General features: G+C 33.1%; 1 protein-coding gene across 1 annotated transcript in view; it reads left to right on the forward strand.

Moving 5' to 3' along the window:
* Positions 1-8,948: 8,948 nt before the first annotated feature.
* The window catches only part of LOC139900808 (protoheme IX farnesyltransferase, mitochondrial-like), a 38,730-nt gene continuing 27,378 nt past the window's right edge, over positions 8,949-20,300 (forward strand). The window contains exons 1-2 of the mRNA XM_071883561.1: positions 8,949-9,206; positions 11,194-11,310. Of these exons, the coding sequence (XP_071739662.1) occupies positions 9,167-9,206; positions 11,194-11,310 (157 nt within the window). The 5' untranslated portion in view covers positions 8,949-9,166. The remainder of the gene's footprint in view (positions 9,207-11,193; positions 11,311-20,300) is intronic.

The following is a 20,300-nucleotide window of genomic DNA, read 5'->3' on the forward strand; positions in this document are numbered from 1 at the left end:
TTATCGATAAAATAAAGGTTATGGTTGTTTTAAAAATGAATGCAGTCTTTGAAAAACGTCTCATATAGAGGTCAAAACCTCGCGACGAAATCAATTAATATGGAACGTTTATAATCAATATGAACGGGACATTTCAAATTGCACGTTCCTTTTCCCTTTTCCTTTGTGGCAGACATCAACTAAATAATTAAACCCCACTTGATTTTTTTGAGATATCAACAATGACGGCTGTAAACTCGCCGTTTTTGTATTTTTTTTTTGTCTTTTAAAAAAAAACCGAACCCACAAAGCCTAATAACATCCCGCTGTATGTTTTTCTTACTCTCGAATTATATATACGTAACAAGAATACAACCACTTGGGCCAGGAATCTGCTTTGGTTGTTGGATCGAAAATTTGTTCTCTAATTTGGAATGAGAGCTTACTTTTGTGTATTGGGCTAGTGAAATAATTATTGGGCAGATAACAAATTGAATTGAAATTGGGCTTACCATAATATTGGACTGTGATGTTGGTGAATTATACAAATGATGATACATAAACATTGGACGATGATAGTTACGAATGATAAAAGATGATGATGATGACACGTATGGGAATGATGATCGAGATGATAGGAATTCGTGTGTAGGATGATGATGATGTATTAGTAATGATACCGTGAATTAATAAAAGAAAATGATGATGATTAGATTATGTTGTGGTAATGGTTTAGTGATGATTATGATCATGATTATGATATGGTTATGATAAAAATGGGATGACGATGATGAGTATAGTGATGATATTAGTGATGAGCCATTAAGATGATGATGATCGAATATGATTTTATGATAGTAATAGAGTAAGATGATGATGATGTATGAAGTCAAGAATGACTCGATTAAGATGATACCGTACAGTTTTAATGTTCAAATATTCATTTTCTGTTTCTAATTCTATGATGGTGAGAGACGATGAATGGTTATGATTATGATGGTGAACACAAATTAGATGATGATGCTGGATGATTACAGTAAATGAAATTGTTAATGGTGATTAGGATGATATAATGAAAACAGAAAATTAAGTTAGAAGGAATTAAAAACCTAATAATGATAGAAGAACGGAAATGGAGGAGTGGTCTTGGAGTTTAACGGGTTAGCGGGACGTCGCGGGTTCAAACCCGGAATTAGGCATTTTTTTAAGGGCTACTTCTTCTTTGAGGTAGAATTTTATTATTATTATTATTATTATTATTAAGATTATTATTATTATTATCATTATTATCATTAGTAGTAAAATTAACATTTTTTATAGTTATTATTACAATCAATATTATTATTATTGTCATTATTAAATCTAATTATTATTATTATTTTATCTTTACTAATATTATTTTAGTACTATTATAATTATTATTTTAACAAACAAATTTTTTTTATAAAAATATATTACAAGTATACTAATATTACGTACTAACATGTTTTTAATATATATTAACTAATATATTATTATAACCTTAATTAAATTATACATCATATTTATAATATATTATTAATGTAATATATAAAGATATTAATCTTAATACCTTATAAAAATAAATAAACTTAGTTGATTAAATGTGATATGTGTTAATATATATATATATATATATATATATATATATATATATATATATATATATATATATATAGGTTCGTAATATATATATATATATATATATATATATATATATATATATATATATATATATATATATATATATAGGTTCGTAAATCCGAGACCAACCCTACACTTGTTCAATGACGTCATATGTATTTTTACTACAAAATACAGTATGGTGAGTTCATTTGATTTCCTTTTACTCTTTACATTTTTGGGACTGAGAATACATGCGCTGTTTTTATAACTGCTTTATTAAATGCTTTTGAAATATGTTTTGAACTGCGAATACATGAAATGCTTTTATAAATGTTTGACGAGATAGACATAAGCAAAACATTCCTCGAATGAATTATTATGCAGACAGAAGTTCTGCGGATTATTATTGAATTATGTGGATATGATAATTGCCACCGTTGAATTATGTGGATATGATAATTGCCACCGTTGAATTATGTGGATATTATAATTGCCACCGTTGAATTATGTGGACATGATAATTGCCACCAATTGATATGAATGTTATGTATCGAGAGAATGATTTTATACACAGGTTATGTATATGTTATTTTTGTGCACGAAATATGTGTACGGTTACTAAGATTTATGAAAAAGGATTTCGTACACGAGAAAGGTGTACTGTATTTAAAAGATATCGCATGTACATTACAGGTGGGTATAGGATTCGGGCCCATTTGTACCATGCAGGATTTAAATCTTGTGGTCTATCAAAATGATGAATTTTATTGTTTTATGATAAACCTATGAACTCACCAACCTTTTGGTTGACACTTTAAAGCATGTTTATTCTCAGGTATGAAAGAAATCTTCCGCTGTGCATTTGCTCATTTTAAGGACATTACTTGGAGTCGATCATCGCTCTGGGATCAAATGTTGATGACTTCGTCCAGATGGATTAGGACGGGGCATTTCACCTAGCTTCCAAATCGTGCACTGTTTCCTCCAGGGTTTCTACTTTACGCTCGAGTCTATGGATTTGTTCTACCCATTCCTCTGTAAGGTTTGTCAATTCTTGAAATTTAGTTCGAAGTCTTCTAACTTCTCCTAATAACCCTATCTGGTTAGAATTCGGGAGTAGAGTACGAATACAGTCTTGGGCTACATCGAGTCGACCTTCGAGGTGGAAAATCCTTGCGAAAAGAGTGTAAACGGTATTACGAACAGGTTCGCCGGTAAGCGGATTGAGTACTCCGACGTTTGGTGGTAAGTTTGGCTCGTGATAAGGAGTACCTTCTTCATTTCTCCATAGGGTGAGTATTTCGCGAACCCATCCCCATTTTCTGAAGAAATTACGGTAATTGATCGGTGGGTGTGCTCCTGTCACGCTATCTTCGGAGCTAGAGGAATTTGAGGAATTATGTGAGAAATCCATATTATGTGTTTGGAATAGGGTTTGATATGAAATGGTTGTTGAATATTGAATGATATATTCATCTCCTTGAATACGTATATATAGCAAAAGGTTTCCGTAATTTACGGAGGAAATTTAGGAAAAGTGGTAGACAAAGTTTACTGGGATAGATATGATATGATTTGTCTATAATCCATTTATGTAATAATGGCGGTATGACGGTTCGAGATTAAAATGATAAGTATGTAATCAGATAAACTTTCGATTAAAGACTTTCAATTCGTGATGGCCTATTCAGGTCTAGGGGCTTGAGCTATAGGATCCTTTAAATCGGTAATTCAAACCCTTTCATTCTAGAGTTTCGTAGACACCATCCGTCAAGAAAATTCAATGATAAAAAATAACGAGAAAGCAAAGATTTTGAAAGTAATGAATATGAATAGTAGAGATTTCAAGAATCATGGATAACATTTCATGTAATACATATGTAATACACAAAACCATGATAGATGACAAAGAAATGTCGAGAATTTCAGAAATCATGGTGTCGCATTTAAATGTGGTGGCGGAATTGGATAGTACTTAGGAGAATGAGCAGAGTTCTTAGATTGGATCGGCATTCTAAGATAAGTAAAGTTTCTAAAGTATAGTGTAGCATTTAACAGTTAAAGGCAATAATTAAAGGCACTATGGTCAAGGATAGTTGTAGTCCTACATTGCTAAGGTACATAATTGTATAAGGCACACATAAAATGCAATCCTGGTTCTCTACAACAAACTGCTCTGATACCAATCTGTCACACCCCCAAATACGGCCTGTGGTATTTGTGACTAATTATATCAAATCACAGTTGTATAAACGAGAACGACTCTATATGAGACGTTTTATTGAGTTTTGCAACGGAAGATAAATAGATTACATTGTATTTAGAGCATTAAATGTCTTTAATTGATATGATATTTAATGAAGACTCCAAGCATAGCAAGCAATCATCATCAAAGCAGCAGATATACAGCGGATGCAATATTTAAGTACCTGAGAATAAACATGCTTTAAAAAGTCAACACGAGGTTGAGTGAGTTCATAGATTTATCATAAATCAATAGTTCAGTATAGCATTAGACTACAAGATTTCAGTTTAAAGTTGATTGATACCCATCATATCAATCTAAAAGAGTTGCTGTAGTTTGTAATATCGCGACTAAACAGAATTTTACCCCGAGACACCTTGAACAGTCAGTGTCAGTTTGAATCATTATTATGTAACCAAAGACCAGAGGTCAAATGATTAGAGACGTTACTCTCAATAGCGCTATTCATAATAACTAAGTTTGCGTTCACCAAGCAATTAACGATATTACAGCAGGGATTTAGCATGACAAAGCACGTATTCAGCATAAAAGTTTGAGTACTTGTGTCTAACGTGTAAAACAGTTATAAAAGTTGTGCATGTATTCTCAGCCCAAAAATATAGATAAAAAGGGAGCTATGAAAAATTACGATACGATATGATAGTTTGGAGTAAATATGCATATGACGGCACTGAACAAGTGTAGAGTTGTCCACGAAATCACGAACCTATATCAATTATTTATATATTAACACGTATATTGAACATATAATGTTAATCAAACCAGTTTGTGTATAATATATTACTTATAGTAATATATTTGTTATTTCAATTATATATGTTTATATATATATATGTATGTTATTTTTATATGTTATTTGAAAATAGTACATTAAATATATTTATTATAATTAATTAAGCAGTGTTCATTATAAAAATATAAATATAGTTCTGTTGTAGGTTTTGAATATATTTTTATACAACGAGTATTTATTTAGTAAAATAATATTAATAAGTATAAATATAAAGTTGTGTCTTTTTACGATAATAATAATAATAACCTAAATGAAATTTTAATTATAATTTTAATAACAAGGTTAATTTTTAATAAAATGATAGTTTTATTAGAAATGATAATTTTGATAACTTTAATTAAAGTGATACTTTTTAATTATAACTATATTTTAAATATTAATGTTTATAATAACTTTAACATTAGTAGTAGTAATAATATCGATAATAATATATAAAAAGATATATTTGATTACGATAATACTTTTAATAATAATACTAATAATAATAATAATAATAATAACAAATGATCCTTAATTCTTATTTTAGAAATAATAATAATAATAATAATAATAATAATAATAATAATAATAATAATAATATAATAATAATAATAATAATGATTTTAAAGAGAAAACTACCTCAAAAAGCTTTTCATAAAAAATTTGCCATGGACGGGACTCGAACTCGCGACCTCTCGTTAACCCGCTAACACACAACACCACTGCTATGCTGCTAGTTTTCTGTTTTATATCCGTATTAATTATATATAATATCTATCTTCCTGTTTCCTCTTTTCTTCTTCTTGTTCAAAAGCTCGATCAAATCAATCTTAATAACTATAAAAATGAATTTATAGTTTTGTTTATGTCTTGTAAACAAAAATAAAATCATAAAATGTGATCTTAAATAATAATAAAAAAAACAGAAACAACAAGTGCTGCTGTCGCTAGTTTTTTTTTTTTAAAGAAAACTTGATTTTGATTTTTAGAAGTTTTTAGGTAACGATTCCTTCACGAAATATTTTCCAGATCCCTTCTAGAAACTATTAGATTCATCAATTGATCAAGAAACATCAACACAATCACGAATTTCGCGATGAATAATTCAGTTGACTTTTGAAATATAAAGTTTGACTCCAAAATTTGAATTCGATAGGACGAATTGGGATTTGAAACTTTACAGATAGTTTGAGTATGAGATTTCTAACAACTTTGCATTAATGGATTTTGAAATTGGATTCGGTTTCGAATTATGGCTAAAAAAGTGAAGAACAGAGGTGTCGTTTAAAAAAATAATAAATTTATGTATGGATTTGTTTGTATTGTGTTGACAATGGAAACCAATTGATCTTATATATATAAAAAAAGTTGTGATTGACTGATTCATAATGTGGATGTCGACTAGATTACCAGGAAGAGAAAAAAAATCACGATGGAATAAATAATAAAACAGAAAATATAAAAGCAGAAAAAATATAAAAAAACAAAAAGTAGAAGATCACGATCAGAAATAAAAAAATAAAAAAAAGGTGACCTAAATTAGGTATATGTCTGATTCTTTCTTTTTATATTTTTTTTTTATAAATATATTAATAAATATAATACTAATAATAATAATACTTTTAATATAATTAATAATGAGAATAATATGATAATTAATAATAATAATAATAATAATAATAATAATAATAATAATAAGTATAACAATAATATAATATTAGTAATAATAATACTAATAATGATAATGCTAATAATAATAATAATAATAATAATAATAATAATAATAATAATAATAATAATAATAATAATAATAATAATAATAATAATAATAATAATAATAATAATAGATTATGTTAATGATACTAATAATCATATTAAATCATAATAATAATAAATGATAAATGATAATAATAATAATTTTGATAATAATAATAATAATAATAATAATAATAATAATAATAATAATAATAATAATGATATTTCATTATTTTAATATTTATGATAAGTATTAATACTAATAATATATTAGTGATTATATTAATGATAATGATAATTATTAATAATAATAATTATAATACTAATAATAATAATGATTGTAAATGATGTGCATATACTCACATATATATTTACAAATCTTTTTATAACCAGTTATTCGTGAATCGTCGGAAACATTTGAAGTTAAATGAAATTATATAAAGTTTTTTGTTTAAATTTTGTCGGAAATTTCTGGGTTATCACATCTATGTTAAAGGATAACTACTATTAACAATGATTGATATAACATTAGGATTGGAAGTCGCCTTAGCCTCTTATCAGCAAATAACATAAACTACAAGTACTTCATAATTAGACCATTCTCTACGGTAGAGGTAAATATTGTGATGTCGTGGGTTACTTTTTGCTGATGTGATATTATTGTGAGATGAATGGACTTTATAATAAATGTATTGTTGTTGTGTTATGATGTTGTGAGTAAAAATATATTTGATATTAGATTAATTAATATTATATTATATTATATTTAAATAAAAAAAGTAAAAAAAATGTGATTGGTTACCCTCAGAACACCACAACATTGCTCTCAATAACTATCCTATAGAACCCATTGTGATTGTTGTGGAACAACAAAATTCCAATGTTGTGCCCCATAATGGATGGTTTCATTATTACTCCGTATTATTATGGAGTACAAAACTAAACAACTCAACATAATTACTCCATATAAAAAAAAAGACCTCGGCTTTCCATCTCTTTCCAATTAGTAGAATAACATAACCCGAAAAGTGTTAACACCCGAAAAGGCGGATTGCGGATGTTTTAACACCCGAAAAGTGTGAGGAAACTAATAAAGCGCTTCTTGACAATTTGGCGAATGTTTCTACCGGGAATAGTGCGGGTCGAAAGTATTGTATATGTGCGGACAAAAATTGTAAAGGACATTGTAGGGGTTGGCATGTACATGCTAACAAGTATCGATTTTACGGGGGGAAGAAGGGTAATTTGAAGGGTGTTATGAGGAAAGGTAAAGAAAAGAAAAAGAACGTTAAGGATGGGGCGATGTGCTTTCACGATTCAAGTGACGGGATGAGATTGAGGGGCGTCTCAAGGTATTTCAAATGTTGGTCATATTTTAGAGAGTGTGAAGGGGAAGCGAATTGGAGCGGGGGCGAGAGAGGTGTTAGATGGTGTTGATTTTTTTGGCGAGTTTAGAAATGGAGGATGCAGATGAGGTTGGAATCGAGTCTACTTTTACGTTTAAGGCAATTGTGGAAGACGACATCATCAACACAAACATTGGCACTTGAAAGGTCCTTTTTGCTTGCTCGTTGTTAGGGTAGTTTTAGCTCCGATGTATGTTTATTGTTTTCTTTTACGTAGTTGTGTTCATCTTAAGGCTCGGTTTAGGTATGTCTCGATTATGTCTTAGTTTTGTTTGTTGTCTTTGAGCCTCTTTTTTGAGGTGTTCCTTTTGTAGTTGTGTTTCTTGTCTTTTTTTGGAGTTTAAGGGTGCGTTTGATAAAACTGAATGATTTAGGCCCCGTTTGTTTTTCACTTAATCGACTTAATAGAATAGAACTTAATATGAAAAGATATTAAGAGGCGTTTGTTTTGAACTTATTAAATAATACACGTCTTAATTTAGATTTCAAAAGAAATGTTAATTTCCATTCAAATCCTCAAATATTTAATAACTGCTATTTTAACTGCCTGTATATAAGGTTAATTTAGTAAATTCATTTATTCAGACGGTTATTCAGTCAAAAAAACAAACAACAATTAATATTCGTCATTTAATTTTTTTAGACGTCATATTTTTATTCAGACAAAAGGACTTAATAAAGAAAAAAAAACAAACGGGGCCTTAGTGCTGAATGATTCAGAATCTGAATGGTCTACTGCCTCTGAATAAGGTTTGATCTGAATGAAAATAGGCTGTTTGATAATCATTTAGAATGAACGATATGAACTGACTAAAACTACCTTATTAACGTGTGACATGAATAAAAAATTCAATAACTTGTTAGTTAGTTAATCAAGATATAATTTGAGGAGAATATTATAAATAATTTAGGCTGTGTAGGAATTCGAAGCCATGTGGAGAAAAACAAACTCATTGAGTCAATTCACTCAACTTGCTACCTCCTCATCATCTAAGGGAGATGATATTTTCAAACATGTATTTGATAGATCCACATAAATTTGTTGTTATTTTCCAGTTATACCCTCTGGTATTTTAAAATGAAAAATTTGTATAACACAATTATCATCCATCAAAAACATGTTTCTAAATATAACTCCCATCATCTAATTTCAATAGCCTTCAACCAATTTCTCTTCGTTTATTACAAATTACCTAAGCTGAAAATATCCATGGATCAATCATTAGATCCAGCTCAACCAACGTACGTTACTTATCATCCAGTTCAGCAAAGCTAGGTATTTCCGGTTTAGATCCGACTCGTGCGATTGGGTCGACCGTTGACGTCATCAACACGAAGACGTTTATGGTCGATGTTATTGGGAGCTTTCTAAAGCCAAACTTAGGTTAGTTGTGACATTTTTTTTGTTCTTTGATTTTTTTTTTTTTAGAAATGTCAAATTAAAGTGGATTTATTTTATAAATCTCCTCTATTCACCTGGTTTATTGATTTTTATATTATTTATATTATATATGCAGTATACATATATGTTATGTATCTGGATAAGTTGTTTGATATATGTTTTGATACTTATTATTAAATTTTGTATGCCATTGTGATCTAGAGAAATATGAGATAATTATATTATAGTTAATATTAATAATTAATAATATAGGGTTAGAACTAAGAGCAATAATTATGGTTCCTATTTTTCCGAAGATAGTATATAGGATAGTATGCTACTATTTGAATAATTCCTTTGATATATTGAAATTGTGGTATCAAAATGATCCTGAAGTTGGCTCAAACCAGCTATTTCCATCTATTCTAATCAAATCTGCAAGTCAGACAGCTACTTCGATTGCAACTGCAGCTAAAGTGATTAATCGGCTCCTTTAAAACCTAAAATGTAGCACACCATTCTTCATGCTATTCTGAATTCGTCGAACTTTAATTGAAGAGAAGCTGCGAACATGGTTACCCCACACTTTTTTTTTTTTTTTTAACTTGGGTGTATGCTGTAAAATGTGTAGTCATCAAAATGATTTGTGTTTGTATGCTAAGTAAATATGTAGAAAACATACAACTATGAGGTAAGGGCCACACCAGCTTCAGATAGTTTTGCTAAACAAAACTCATCATGATGAAGTTTTTTTCAAGGTTATGGCCAAGGTTGCAAGAATGATCGGCCAAGTCGGAGACGAGTTTGATTTTAACCAACCTTGACTGTATTTGACCAACTTTTATCGAATAAATTCGACTTTGAACTAATAAATCCGACTTTGACCGACTAAATTGGACATGACAACTTTGACCGAATAAGTTGCCTAAGACTAGTCCTGACTAGTCGGGGGACTTTTAGACCATCACTAACTCAGCGTGTTGCAGCAGATTTTGGACCAACACGCCTCCAACACTCCATTAACACGGCGGGCTGGTGGGTTGGAGAAGGTGGTGTGCTGGAAGATGGCACATAGGAGAAGAGCCGCGTGTTGGGATGTTGGGTCGACGTGGAGGTTTTTGGTTGGCTCACTCCCGTTTGTAATTTCCTCTTCTATTTATTTCTTCTTCCATTTTGTCTTCTTCTTTGTTTTTGTTTTTTTTTTTCGTGACGAGCTGCCATTGTTGTTGCAAAGAAGAAATAAGAAAGAAGAGAAAAGAAAAGAAAAGAAAAGAAAAGAAAAGAAGAAGAAGAAAGATGACTGTTGAAGTGGAAGGGATAAGGTATTGAATTGGAGATGTGTTTGATTTTTAGCCATATAAGTTTGGGCAATCACTTTACATACTCCGTATACATTTACATTTACATATGTTATTGTTTAAATTAAACACCATATCACCAAAGTTAATTAAATTATTATTTATTTTGTATTTTAATTACATAAATATAATTTAACTAATTAATTAAGATAAAAAATAAATTAATTATAAATTAATAAAAATGAAAAAGAAATTAAAAATACCCACCCCTACCCATCAACATGCCACTCAACACGCCACCCATTATTTACCAATTTACTAGCACGCCCGCCAAGCACCTCACCCTACCAATCAACACGCTAACACGCCCACCATGTTTAACGATGGTCTTGCAACCGTGGTTGTGACTGCTTTTTGTGTCATGGATAATCGATTCTAAAGATCATGTTAAAGCTGAACACAAATAGCTTTGGACCTCACATAATGCTGAGGACTTGTAAGTGCCATTTTCTTAAACTCACATTAGACTGCATTTTGTTATATTGGCCGTTTTAAAGATTTTTAGGCCCTATATTCTCTCTCTCATCTAATATCTTTGTTTATTTATTACAGTATTTATTAGAATAGGTTGAAACTTTGATGCTTTCATGTATTATATTTGGTTTCATTGTTCTATATTCATAACATGCTAGTGGTTGCTACATCTGGTGCTGGTTATGTTCTTGGGAGTGGTAGTGCCATTGACTTAGCAGGACTGTGTTACACTTGTGTGGGAACTATGATGGTAGCAGCAGATCACGTTAAATCAGGTTGGTAAAACGATATCTTATCACTTTTTTTTATCAACATACATCTGCTACGACGTGAACTAGATGTAGGATCATACAACTTATAATGTACCTCGGTAAACTTTATAGGTCACTAGGCGTGTTAGTATAAAACCGGTACCAATATGAAGCTAGAGAGGAGATAACATTGAATTACTTAACTTACCTCTCAGGGGTCTTTTTTTAAATTCAATTTTGTTCAAGTTCTTATATCTAGCAACGAAAATGACATAAAATCCTAAGAGGCTAAGAATGATCAAGTAAAGTAGAAGTCTATAAGAATGATCATTTAGACACATTATAATCTAAATGTAAAGCTTTTTAATAATATGTTACAAAACAGAAAAAGTGTAGCACCAACTATAATCCAATGTTGAATGTATTTTTATGTTTGATATTGGTTTTTCATCTTTTGTGTCAATTGAAGTAAGCTAAAATGATGGAAAGGAGAGGTTGAAGTTTTGGAAGCTCACAAGTCACCAATTCAAGAATTACGGATGCTACCTTAAGGCGAACTTATTACTGGTTAAAATACATTAGTCATTATTTTCATATACGAATTCTATTTTTTAACACTTGCTAAAATATGTGAATTTACTCTCTATGATGTAACTGTTTTTATGAAAATAGCTTTTAATGTGGTCCATGTTCGAGTGACACCGCTATAAAGCTTTGGAAAAGAAGTATATGCACCCGTACATTTGCTGTCTTACATGTTTGTATTTTTCTTTCTTTACATTCTAAAAGCATGTGAATATAATTTTTTTATGAACGGCAAAATGTGCTTATAGTATTAGTGTAAGAAGTGCTTTGTAATTAAAGTTCAGATGCTTCTAAGAATGTCATGTTAATGTGTTTTTGATTATGTGTTTCTCTCTTTTATATTTTTCATTTATTGTTGCCGAAATGTCGGATGTCTAACCTTTGGGCACTATTTCTCTTTGGTAACTTTATAGATACAGTTAGAGGTTTGGCGCTAATGTGTGATGAAGGAATACTTTATGTATCAGATGATTGATACGACTTTTGGCTCTCAAGTACCTATATATGTTGATATTAGGTTCTTCCGCGCATATCCGACACACATGTAAAAAGCAGTAACCGATACAAGATATATAGGTACATAATAGCCAATAAGTGTATCAATCATATGATGCATAAGGTATTCCCTCGTCAGGCATTATGCCAAACCTCTAACTGTATCTGCAAAGTTATCAAAGGGAAAAAGTGTTTAAAAGTTAAACGTAGGAATTTGCGGCAGCAATAAATAAAAAAATAAAAGAACATAGAAACACATAACCCGGCATTTCTAGAAGCATCTGAACTTTTGATTAACGATCACTTATTACACTATTACTATATGCACATTTTGCCGTTAAAAAAAATACTGTATGCACATGCTTAAGGATGTAAAGAAAGACAAAAACAAACCTGTATGCCAGTAAATCTACATGTGCATATACTTCCTTCCCAAAGCGTACTGTCACTCGAACCTAGACCACATCAAAAGTTTTTTTTTTTTTATATTTATAATAACAATTGCATCATAGAGAGAAAATTCACGGATATTAGCAAGTGTCAAAAAACGAATTCGTATATGAAAATAATGACTAATGTATTTTATCATGTAATAAGTTCGCATGAAGGTAGGGTTTGTAATGCTTGAATCGGTGACATGTGAGCTTCCAAAACCTCGACCGTTCCTTTCCATCGTCTTAGCTTACTTTCGTGGACACAAAAGATGGAAAACTAGCATTAAACATGGGAATACATCCGACATTAGATTATAGTTGGTGCTACAGTTATTAAATAAGCTTTACATTTAGTTTTTAGTGTGTCTAAATAATCATTCTTAAAAGACTTCATAGAAGTGATTGCAGGCGTAGCCAATGATCAAGCATAAATCTGCGGCTAAGGCAGAAGTACAGTTGAGTCAACGAAAGAGGGGTTTTGGGGGTCAACGACATCAACACTCAGGTCCGGATACCGTGATAACCCCAATCGAGATAATGATCTCGAGAGGGTGGTTGATGGTTTGAAGGCCGTCCGGTAGTCTGGCCGTGAGGGAAAAAAGTCTATGAAGGCGAAAATTCTTAAGTTGTGTGTGAGAGGATGAAAGAGAATGAGCTAAAGTGAGAAATATAAGATGGGTGGAATAGTGAGGATGACCCGTCTTTGTAAAGGGGAATTAGGGTTTTGGGAAGGATCATGGCCTTTTCCTATGTCAAGCCCAAGTGCAAGCCCAATGAACAAACATGATGGGCTGTGCACATCATCAAGTCCCCCAAGTTCGGTATGATATGTTGAAGATATATCATGTTGAACTTACAAGTACGCCACCGCCATAATTCCGGGAGCGCTCTCATATCAACTCGTAATGAAGCGCGTTGTGCTTCAGCGGAGCATGCGCCATGTAGCAATGTGCCGCGCCACCGTGTACCGCACGAGTCAAACGCGCGCGAGTGTTGAAGTAGTATCGTATTGTCATCTGTTGTTGCGTAACGCTTAGTCGTAACACGCGTGTCAGGTATATAAACGATATTTGGAGTTCGTCCAAACTTGTCATCAAAGAAAGGGGGATTTAAGGGTTTTTAGTATTTAATTTTACGGCCCGGTGCACCGTGAATAACCCCAATGTGAGATGATGATCTTATCAGGGGTGGTTAAATGTAACCCACCATCATTCGGGGTAGCCGGTATCGATGGCTCGTTGAGAAGTGTTAGGATTTATGTTCACGAAACGTTACCTGTCACTGCTGAAAATCAGCCTGGAGCTATGAAGATTCTGGTCAAGATGGGATATTTACTTGATGGTGATGATCTCGTAATCTCGGGACACTTGTTTGAAGTACTGTAATCGTTCGATGCGCGCCGTAAGCTTTACCGCTAGCGCGCTACTATCAATGTTCTAACTCTATAATCACTTAGTTCTGGTAGTGCACGATACGCCTAACATGTATGTCGTCGAGTTTATTTGATGTGTCTTGGCTGTCATAGGAATTTTGCATAAGTCGTGTGTGATGCGCATGCATGGGGTGTGCGGATATGCGCATTATATGCCCAAGAATTAGTTTGATGGGCTATGCATATCCTTAAGTCCCCTAGGTTCGGTATAATCGCTTGAACCTGGATTTGCTGATGTCGACTAGTTTTCCGTTGTGTTTGCCTTGTTGTTGTACCAAAAAAGGTTTCTCAGAGCAAAGGTCAGTGTGTTAACACGTTTGTTATAGTGTGTAGCGATTTGTTATTTGTTAGTGGCTTCATGTATGGCGGCCATCTCTCGACGTTCTTCTCGATGAACGCTTAGCAATAATTGTATGTGATGCACATACATGAGGTACGAGGGTACATGCATCGCACACATCATCGTTCCCCCAGTTCGATATTATGCGCAGGTATTGCGCATGGTGTCAAACTCAATTAAAGTTCCACATAAAAGCGGATGCTATGGGCTGTGCGCGATCATGGACTTAGGAAGAGTGGGCCATAACACACAGTCGTGGTCCACCTGTAAACCGTATTCTCGTAAAGTGAGCTTCCTGAAGCAACTGTATTGTAATCGTCATGTTTCAACGCACAATGCTTAATGGAGTGTGTCTAAGTCTTAACGTATGGTTGCATGCCTTGTGTGCTAAATTGGTTCCCAACTAAGTTCTGAAGGCCTGTAGGATCTCGAGTTGCTGATATCGACTAGGGCCTAGCTTTATGTTGTTCTCCATTCTGCTTGCCTTATTATTACTCCAAACGAGGTCACTCAGAGCAAAGGTCAGCATGTTACCGTGTTTGTTAATAGCTTCAAGTTTGTTCGCGACGCTTCTTAGAAACCAGGGGGTGATGTTGTGAATCAGTTATATAATTTATATTAGGAAAAACACCGGTTATTAGAACTATTACACAACTACGGGCAGTGTACCTGATCGTGTAGTAGTATAAATAATGGTTTAGTCCGTGTATTGTTCCAAGGACAGTTGTATGAGTCGAACTACAATTAGAAACTATATTATGATTAACTAAGTAAATGAAACTAAAGGTACAAGATATTTTGGTTTTGCCCTTTAACGATGGGCTAATCAAGACACGTTCTAGTTTACAAGTAAAAGAAATGTTTTTGATATTTTTGGTTTTAAACAATTGTAAATAAAGCAAGTAAGATAGTTTGATTTAGATCAAAGAGACGAAATGTTCATCTAGATCGTATTGGATATAAGTTTTGATATTAAGGCCCGATTGAATGATTATGTGTGTAAGTTACCTATTAGATTCACCAAGAGTTCTATTTAGTAAATATGCAAACACAATTACAAGATCAAGGGTTCCCTTTTCACTATAGTTCTTGTATTTGTAAACTGATAACTTAGCTAGTTCTAAGGCTTGAAACTTGACTTCTATGTTCATAGTTATCAACAATTGTACAAACGTTCGTTGCATACAATTCATCCCTATATCGTCTAATCATTTGAATCTAATTTACCCACTTTGTCCGGTTTAGTAAACAATCAATCTAAGACAAGTTGATTGTAAATCAATATGATAAATCAACAAGAGTTCTCTTTATCAACAACATATCAATTAACTAGATACAAATGATTTTAACTTCAATCAGAAACTGGATTTTCTCTCTCCTAAAAGGGCGATCCAGATCTGGCCACTGTTCATGTTCGAATTTCTTCTTTTCTACCTTATTTCTTCAATCAGCCGTTCAATCAATTAAATCCTTTAACTGGTAGAGTAATCGTGTATCATGGTGTCCAAGAAGAAGAAAAAGTACCAAGATATAACGGCGACTGCTACTAGGGTTTTGCGAAATCGATCGGTTAGTCTTGGAACAGCGGATGCGGCTTCTAAAAATGGAGAAGTGTCTTCATCTGATTCTGATGGGGATCGTTCATCTCAGATTATGGATGATGTCGTCCGTTCCAATCTGATGGTAGATGAAGTTGATCAGCCAAATAAGAACGAGGGAGATGTGCTAATTGAGCAACCTGGGAAGGATAATCGTGATTCAGAGGGGATGGTTCTGAAAACCTATAGTTCTAGAAAGAGGAAGGGTAAAGTGAACCAGTTGATTGATGTTGGGGATGGTCCTTCTAAAGAAAAGAAGAGTGCTCAATTTGTTCCTTATGCTGGTGATTCTTCTATTCCTGCTAATGAAAAAAATACTCCCTGAAGTAATTAAAAAACGCAAGGGTAACAGGAAGAAAGGTGGGTATGGTAAGAATTCTGCTGTAACTGATCATTCTATTGATGATATTGTAGTTAGTAATGATGATATTATTGCTAAATCTATTGGTGAAACAATTGCTGTTGCTAAACCGACTGTTTCTGCTAGTCCTGTTGTATTCTTTAAGAGTTCAAAAGATGGTAGTTATAATGAGGTTGATGTAAACCTAGTAGCTGCTGTTGAGAATGCTGTTAAGTTATTTAAGAGTGATGGTTTTAGAGAGTCAATTGTTGTTCCTGATGATTTCTCCCAATTTACATTGTGTGGCAATGTAACATTAATGAATACGCGAGATAATAATAGTGGTGATAAAGATAATGTTGTTTCTGGGATTAAATCTACAACAATGGAAGGGGTTGAGACTAGTGAGAGGCAAGGCAATACAAATACTAAAACCCCAAGAGCATGGGTAAATCCAAACATCACTTTTGCTGACTTCTTAAAACAAAACAAAGATGAAGAATAATTAAAAATGGAGTTCATTCCACCTGTTTTAATGTCTAATGGTCAAAAGAGAGTAGTTTTCTCCGCTTAGGAGGTTAAGAAGGGCGGTAGTGCATTTTCTCTTCAATTATATGGGTATTTTATTGGAACTTCTATGGATTATAGGGTTGTTAATGCCCATCTAAGGAGAATGTGGTGGAGGTATGACCTTAAAGAAATCGTCAAAACAGCTGCATGATTTTATTTATGCAAATTTAAAAATGAAAAGGGTATGAAGGAGGTTCTTGAGAGTGGTCCATGGTTAGTTAATAATGTTCCTTTTTTTGTGAATCAGTGGGAACCTGGGGTTTGCTTGAAAAAATTGAACCTGAAAAAGTTCCAATTTGGATTTGTATTCACAATATACCCATTGAACTATGGAGTGGCAGAAGTATAGGTAAACTTGTTAGTGGTATTGGTAGGCCTATGTTGATGGACAAAGTTACTTCAGAGAGATGTTTGAGTAAAAGTGGAAGACTAGGTTTTGCTAGAGTTTTGACTGAAGTCAATGCAGCTGATGGCCTTCCTAGCTTTGTCGAATTTTCCTATCCTGTGATTGGTTCTTTTCCAGCCAAAGTGGGTAAACTTGAGGTGACCTATCAATGGAAACCGCCTTTATGCACTCATTGCAAAGTGTTTGAGCACTCTTTTAATACTTGTAAAATTAGGACTAAAACAGAAGATGAAGTATCTGCACAAGTGTTAAAAGACGCGTTGAAAATCAACAATGATGGTGAAACAGTTGATTTAAATAACCAGTGTGTTGAGGACGGCTTTAAAGTTGTTGGTAAGAAAGGAAGGGTATTTCATTAGTTGAATTTTGATAATAATAAAAGTCAATGGCAGTCAACAGAAGCAAAAGGTATCAAGCAAAATGCAGTTAAGAATAATTATGGTATTAAAGACAATATTGTTGTGGAGGAAACAGATTGGAATGTGGAGTCCCAGAAAAGTCGAAATCATAATGTTTTTAGGAAAAGAGATAAAGGGAAGGGCATTGATGGTGAAGGTGATAATAAGACATATTCCAAAGATAGAATTGAAACAAACAATCTTTTTTATGTATTAGTAGATGATGAGGGTAATACTGATGGTAATACTGATGTTCAAGTATTTTAGGATTCCATGAATTGCTGCTGGTTTTGGTGCCTTTGATAAAGATGGAATGGTGATTGGTGATTGATGTTAAGTTCGATAATACTGCTCCGAAATTAGGGTATTCTACATCTTGTTAGTTTCTTACTTTATATCTAGTATAGGTCCTCGAGTTTCGCTCAAATTAGTGTTACTCGTGTTGTAATCCTTTTTGTATCATTTCCTTATCAATAAAATTATCTTGCTTTTAAAAAAAAAATGATTTTAACTTCAATAAGCATGTTCTTGATTCAAGCTTAAAACTATCACACATAATACATACAATCAATAAGTTTACATCCAATACTTGGTTATTAATCTAGACAAACATTATGGAATTAGCCAACAATCATTTTAACAAACAAAACAACAATCAAATGATAAGAAGAATTCATTGTTTGAGAACAAGAAATCAACCTACTAGAAGAATGAATCTTGGATGGAGAATGATTTGAATCTTGATTCTTTGATGTTAGACCACTTGGAAGAGCTTGGAGTTCTCCAAAAATGCTCCTAAATTCGTCTCTGGAACTGATCTGATCGTCCTCTGACAACTGGTCTCTCAATCATTTACTTTTAAAGTGGTTAAAGTAGGTCAAAAGTCAAAAGTAGGCTGAAACCTACTACTGGACGGCGTCCCATATTCTGGACGGCGTCCGGTACTAAAGGGATGGACGACGTCCTATTTATTGGACGACGTCCAATGGTGAAGATCTGGACGGCATCCCACTCCCTTGGACGGCGTCCAGTTGAACTGCTGGTTACTGTCTCGATTTTTGATAAACTCCCTTATACTGGACGGAGTCCCAATCATTTTGGACGGAGTCCAACATATCTGAAGCCTTGTTTTATCATTTTATAGCGCTAATTTGACCATAACTTGTATCGGGATCAACCATTATGATATCAAAACTCATATAATGTTCATAAATCATCAAAACTCTTCACAAATCACTTTCCGATACAAATTTGCATATCTTTGTCTATCACTTGTAGAAACGCCTTCATTATCCCTGATTCTAGAGTATTTCACACGATATTGCGAGAGATATATATGATGTATTTGAGCAATATCAAAACACCCCACACTTAAACCTTGCTTGTCCTCAAGCAATTCTATCTTGCAAAGTAGAAAAATATTAAACTCTCGCACACAATTTAGAGTACTCACATCACACAAATTACGCGAAGCACACGAAACACACGTTCTTTTGAAACGCAAACTCACGCTATATGAAACACACGCTTTAAGTATAACACACCTTTATTGTAATCACACTCACGCTATATACACAATGATAACACACGCACACATTTTTGGGAGTTTAGAGTAAAGTATCCTAAAAATTTGATCCTATGGAAATCAGGACCTTATGAAAACGTTTTATGGTTTTGAAAATATCATGCTAGTTTTTACACTAGGCACGTTTTCCGATTTTGTCGGATTTTCTGAATTTTGAAAAATGAGTGCGGGTTTCCCGCTATTGGTCAAGCCAATCCCTCCCACAGTACCTGACATTGCTAGATGTTGGTAAGAAAATAATGTGCTTAGGAGGATACACATTACGTCTGGATATCATCGATAATCATGAGGTAATCATATAATCCGTTAAATCAATCATGAAGATTGAGGTTCATCAGTCTTAAAAGCTGATATTTTACCTTTTCAGAGGTTATCCACTGAGGATCTGATCAATCACAGATATTTTGTGTATCATGGTGCGCTCCTCATTTGACAAGACAGATCTCCCTCATCGAGATAAGTCTGACTACCAGTTTCCCTGTTTGATGTTGAGGCCTGGTAGATTTCCAGTCGATGTTAGCAATGACTTTTCAAGATTTTTCGTCACCCTACAACTGGTCTGGACTACAACTTCTGAAATAAATCAGCAAGTGTGTCGATTGGGAGACTTTACTCCTATGGGTTATACAAAGTGGTCGAACGCATGTATTGCCCTGGTTCTGAACAATGAAGACCGCCCTTATGTTTTTGATCTGGCACGAGGTCCGGTTTCCGACCAAACTATGCAATCACCGCTCTCTCACGGTTTACACCCGTTTTGGTACAGGTGACCTACTAGTTGTAGTGAACTAGTAGGATTTTCATTCAAATAAATGAATGATAGTGCAACTT

The sequence above is a fragment of the Rutidosis leptorrhynchoides genome, chromosome 3 (genome assembly GCF_046630445.1).
Source record: "Rutidosis leptorrhynchoides isolate AG116_Rl617_1_P2 chromosome 3, CSIRO_AGI_Rlap_v1, whole genome shotgun sequence".
Lineage (NCBI taxonomy): Eukaryota > Viridiplantae > Streptophyta > Magnoliopsida > Asterales > Asteraceae > Rutidosis > Rutidosis leptorrhynchoides.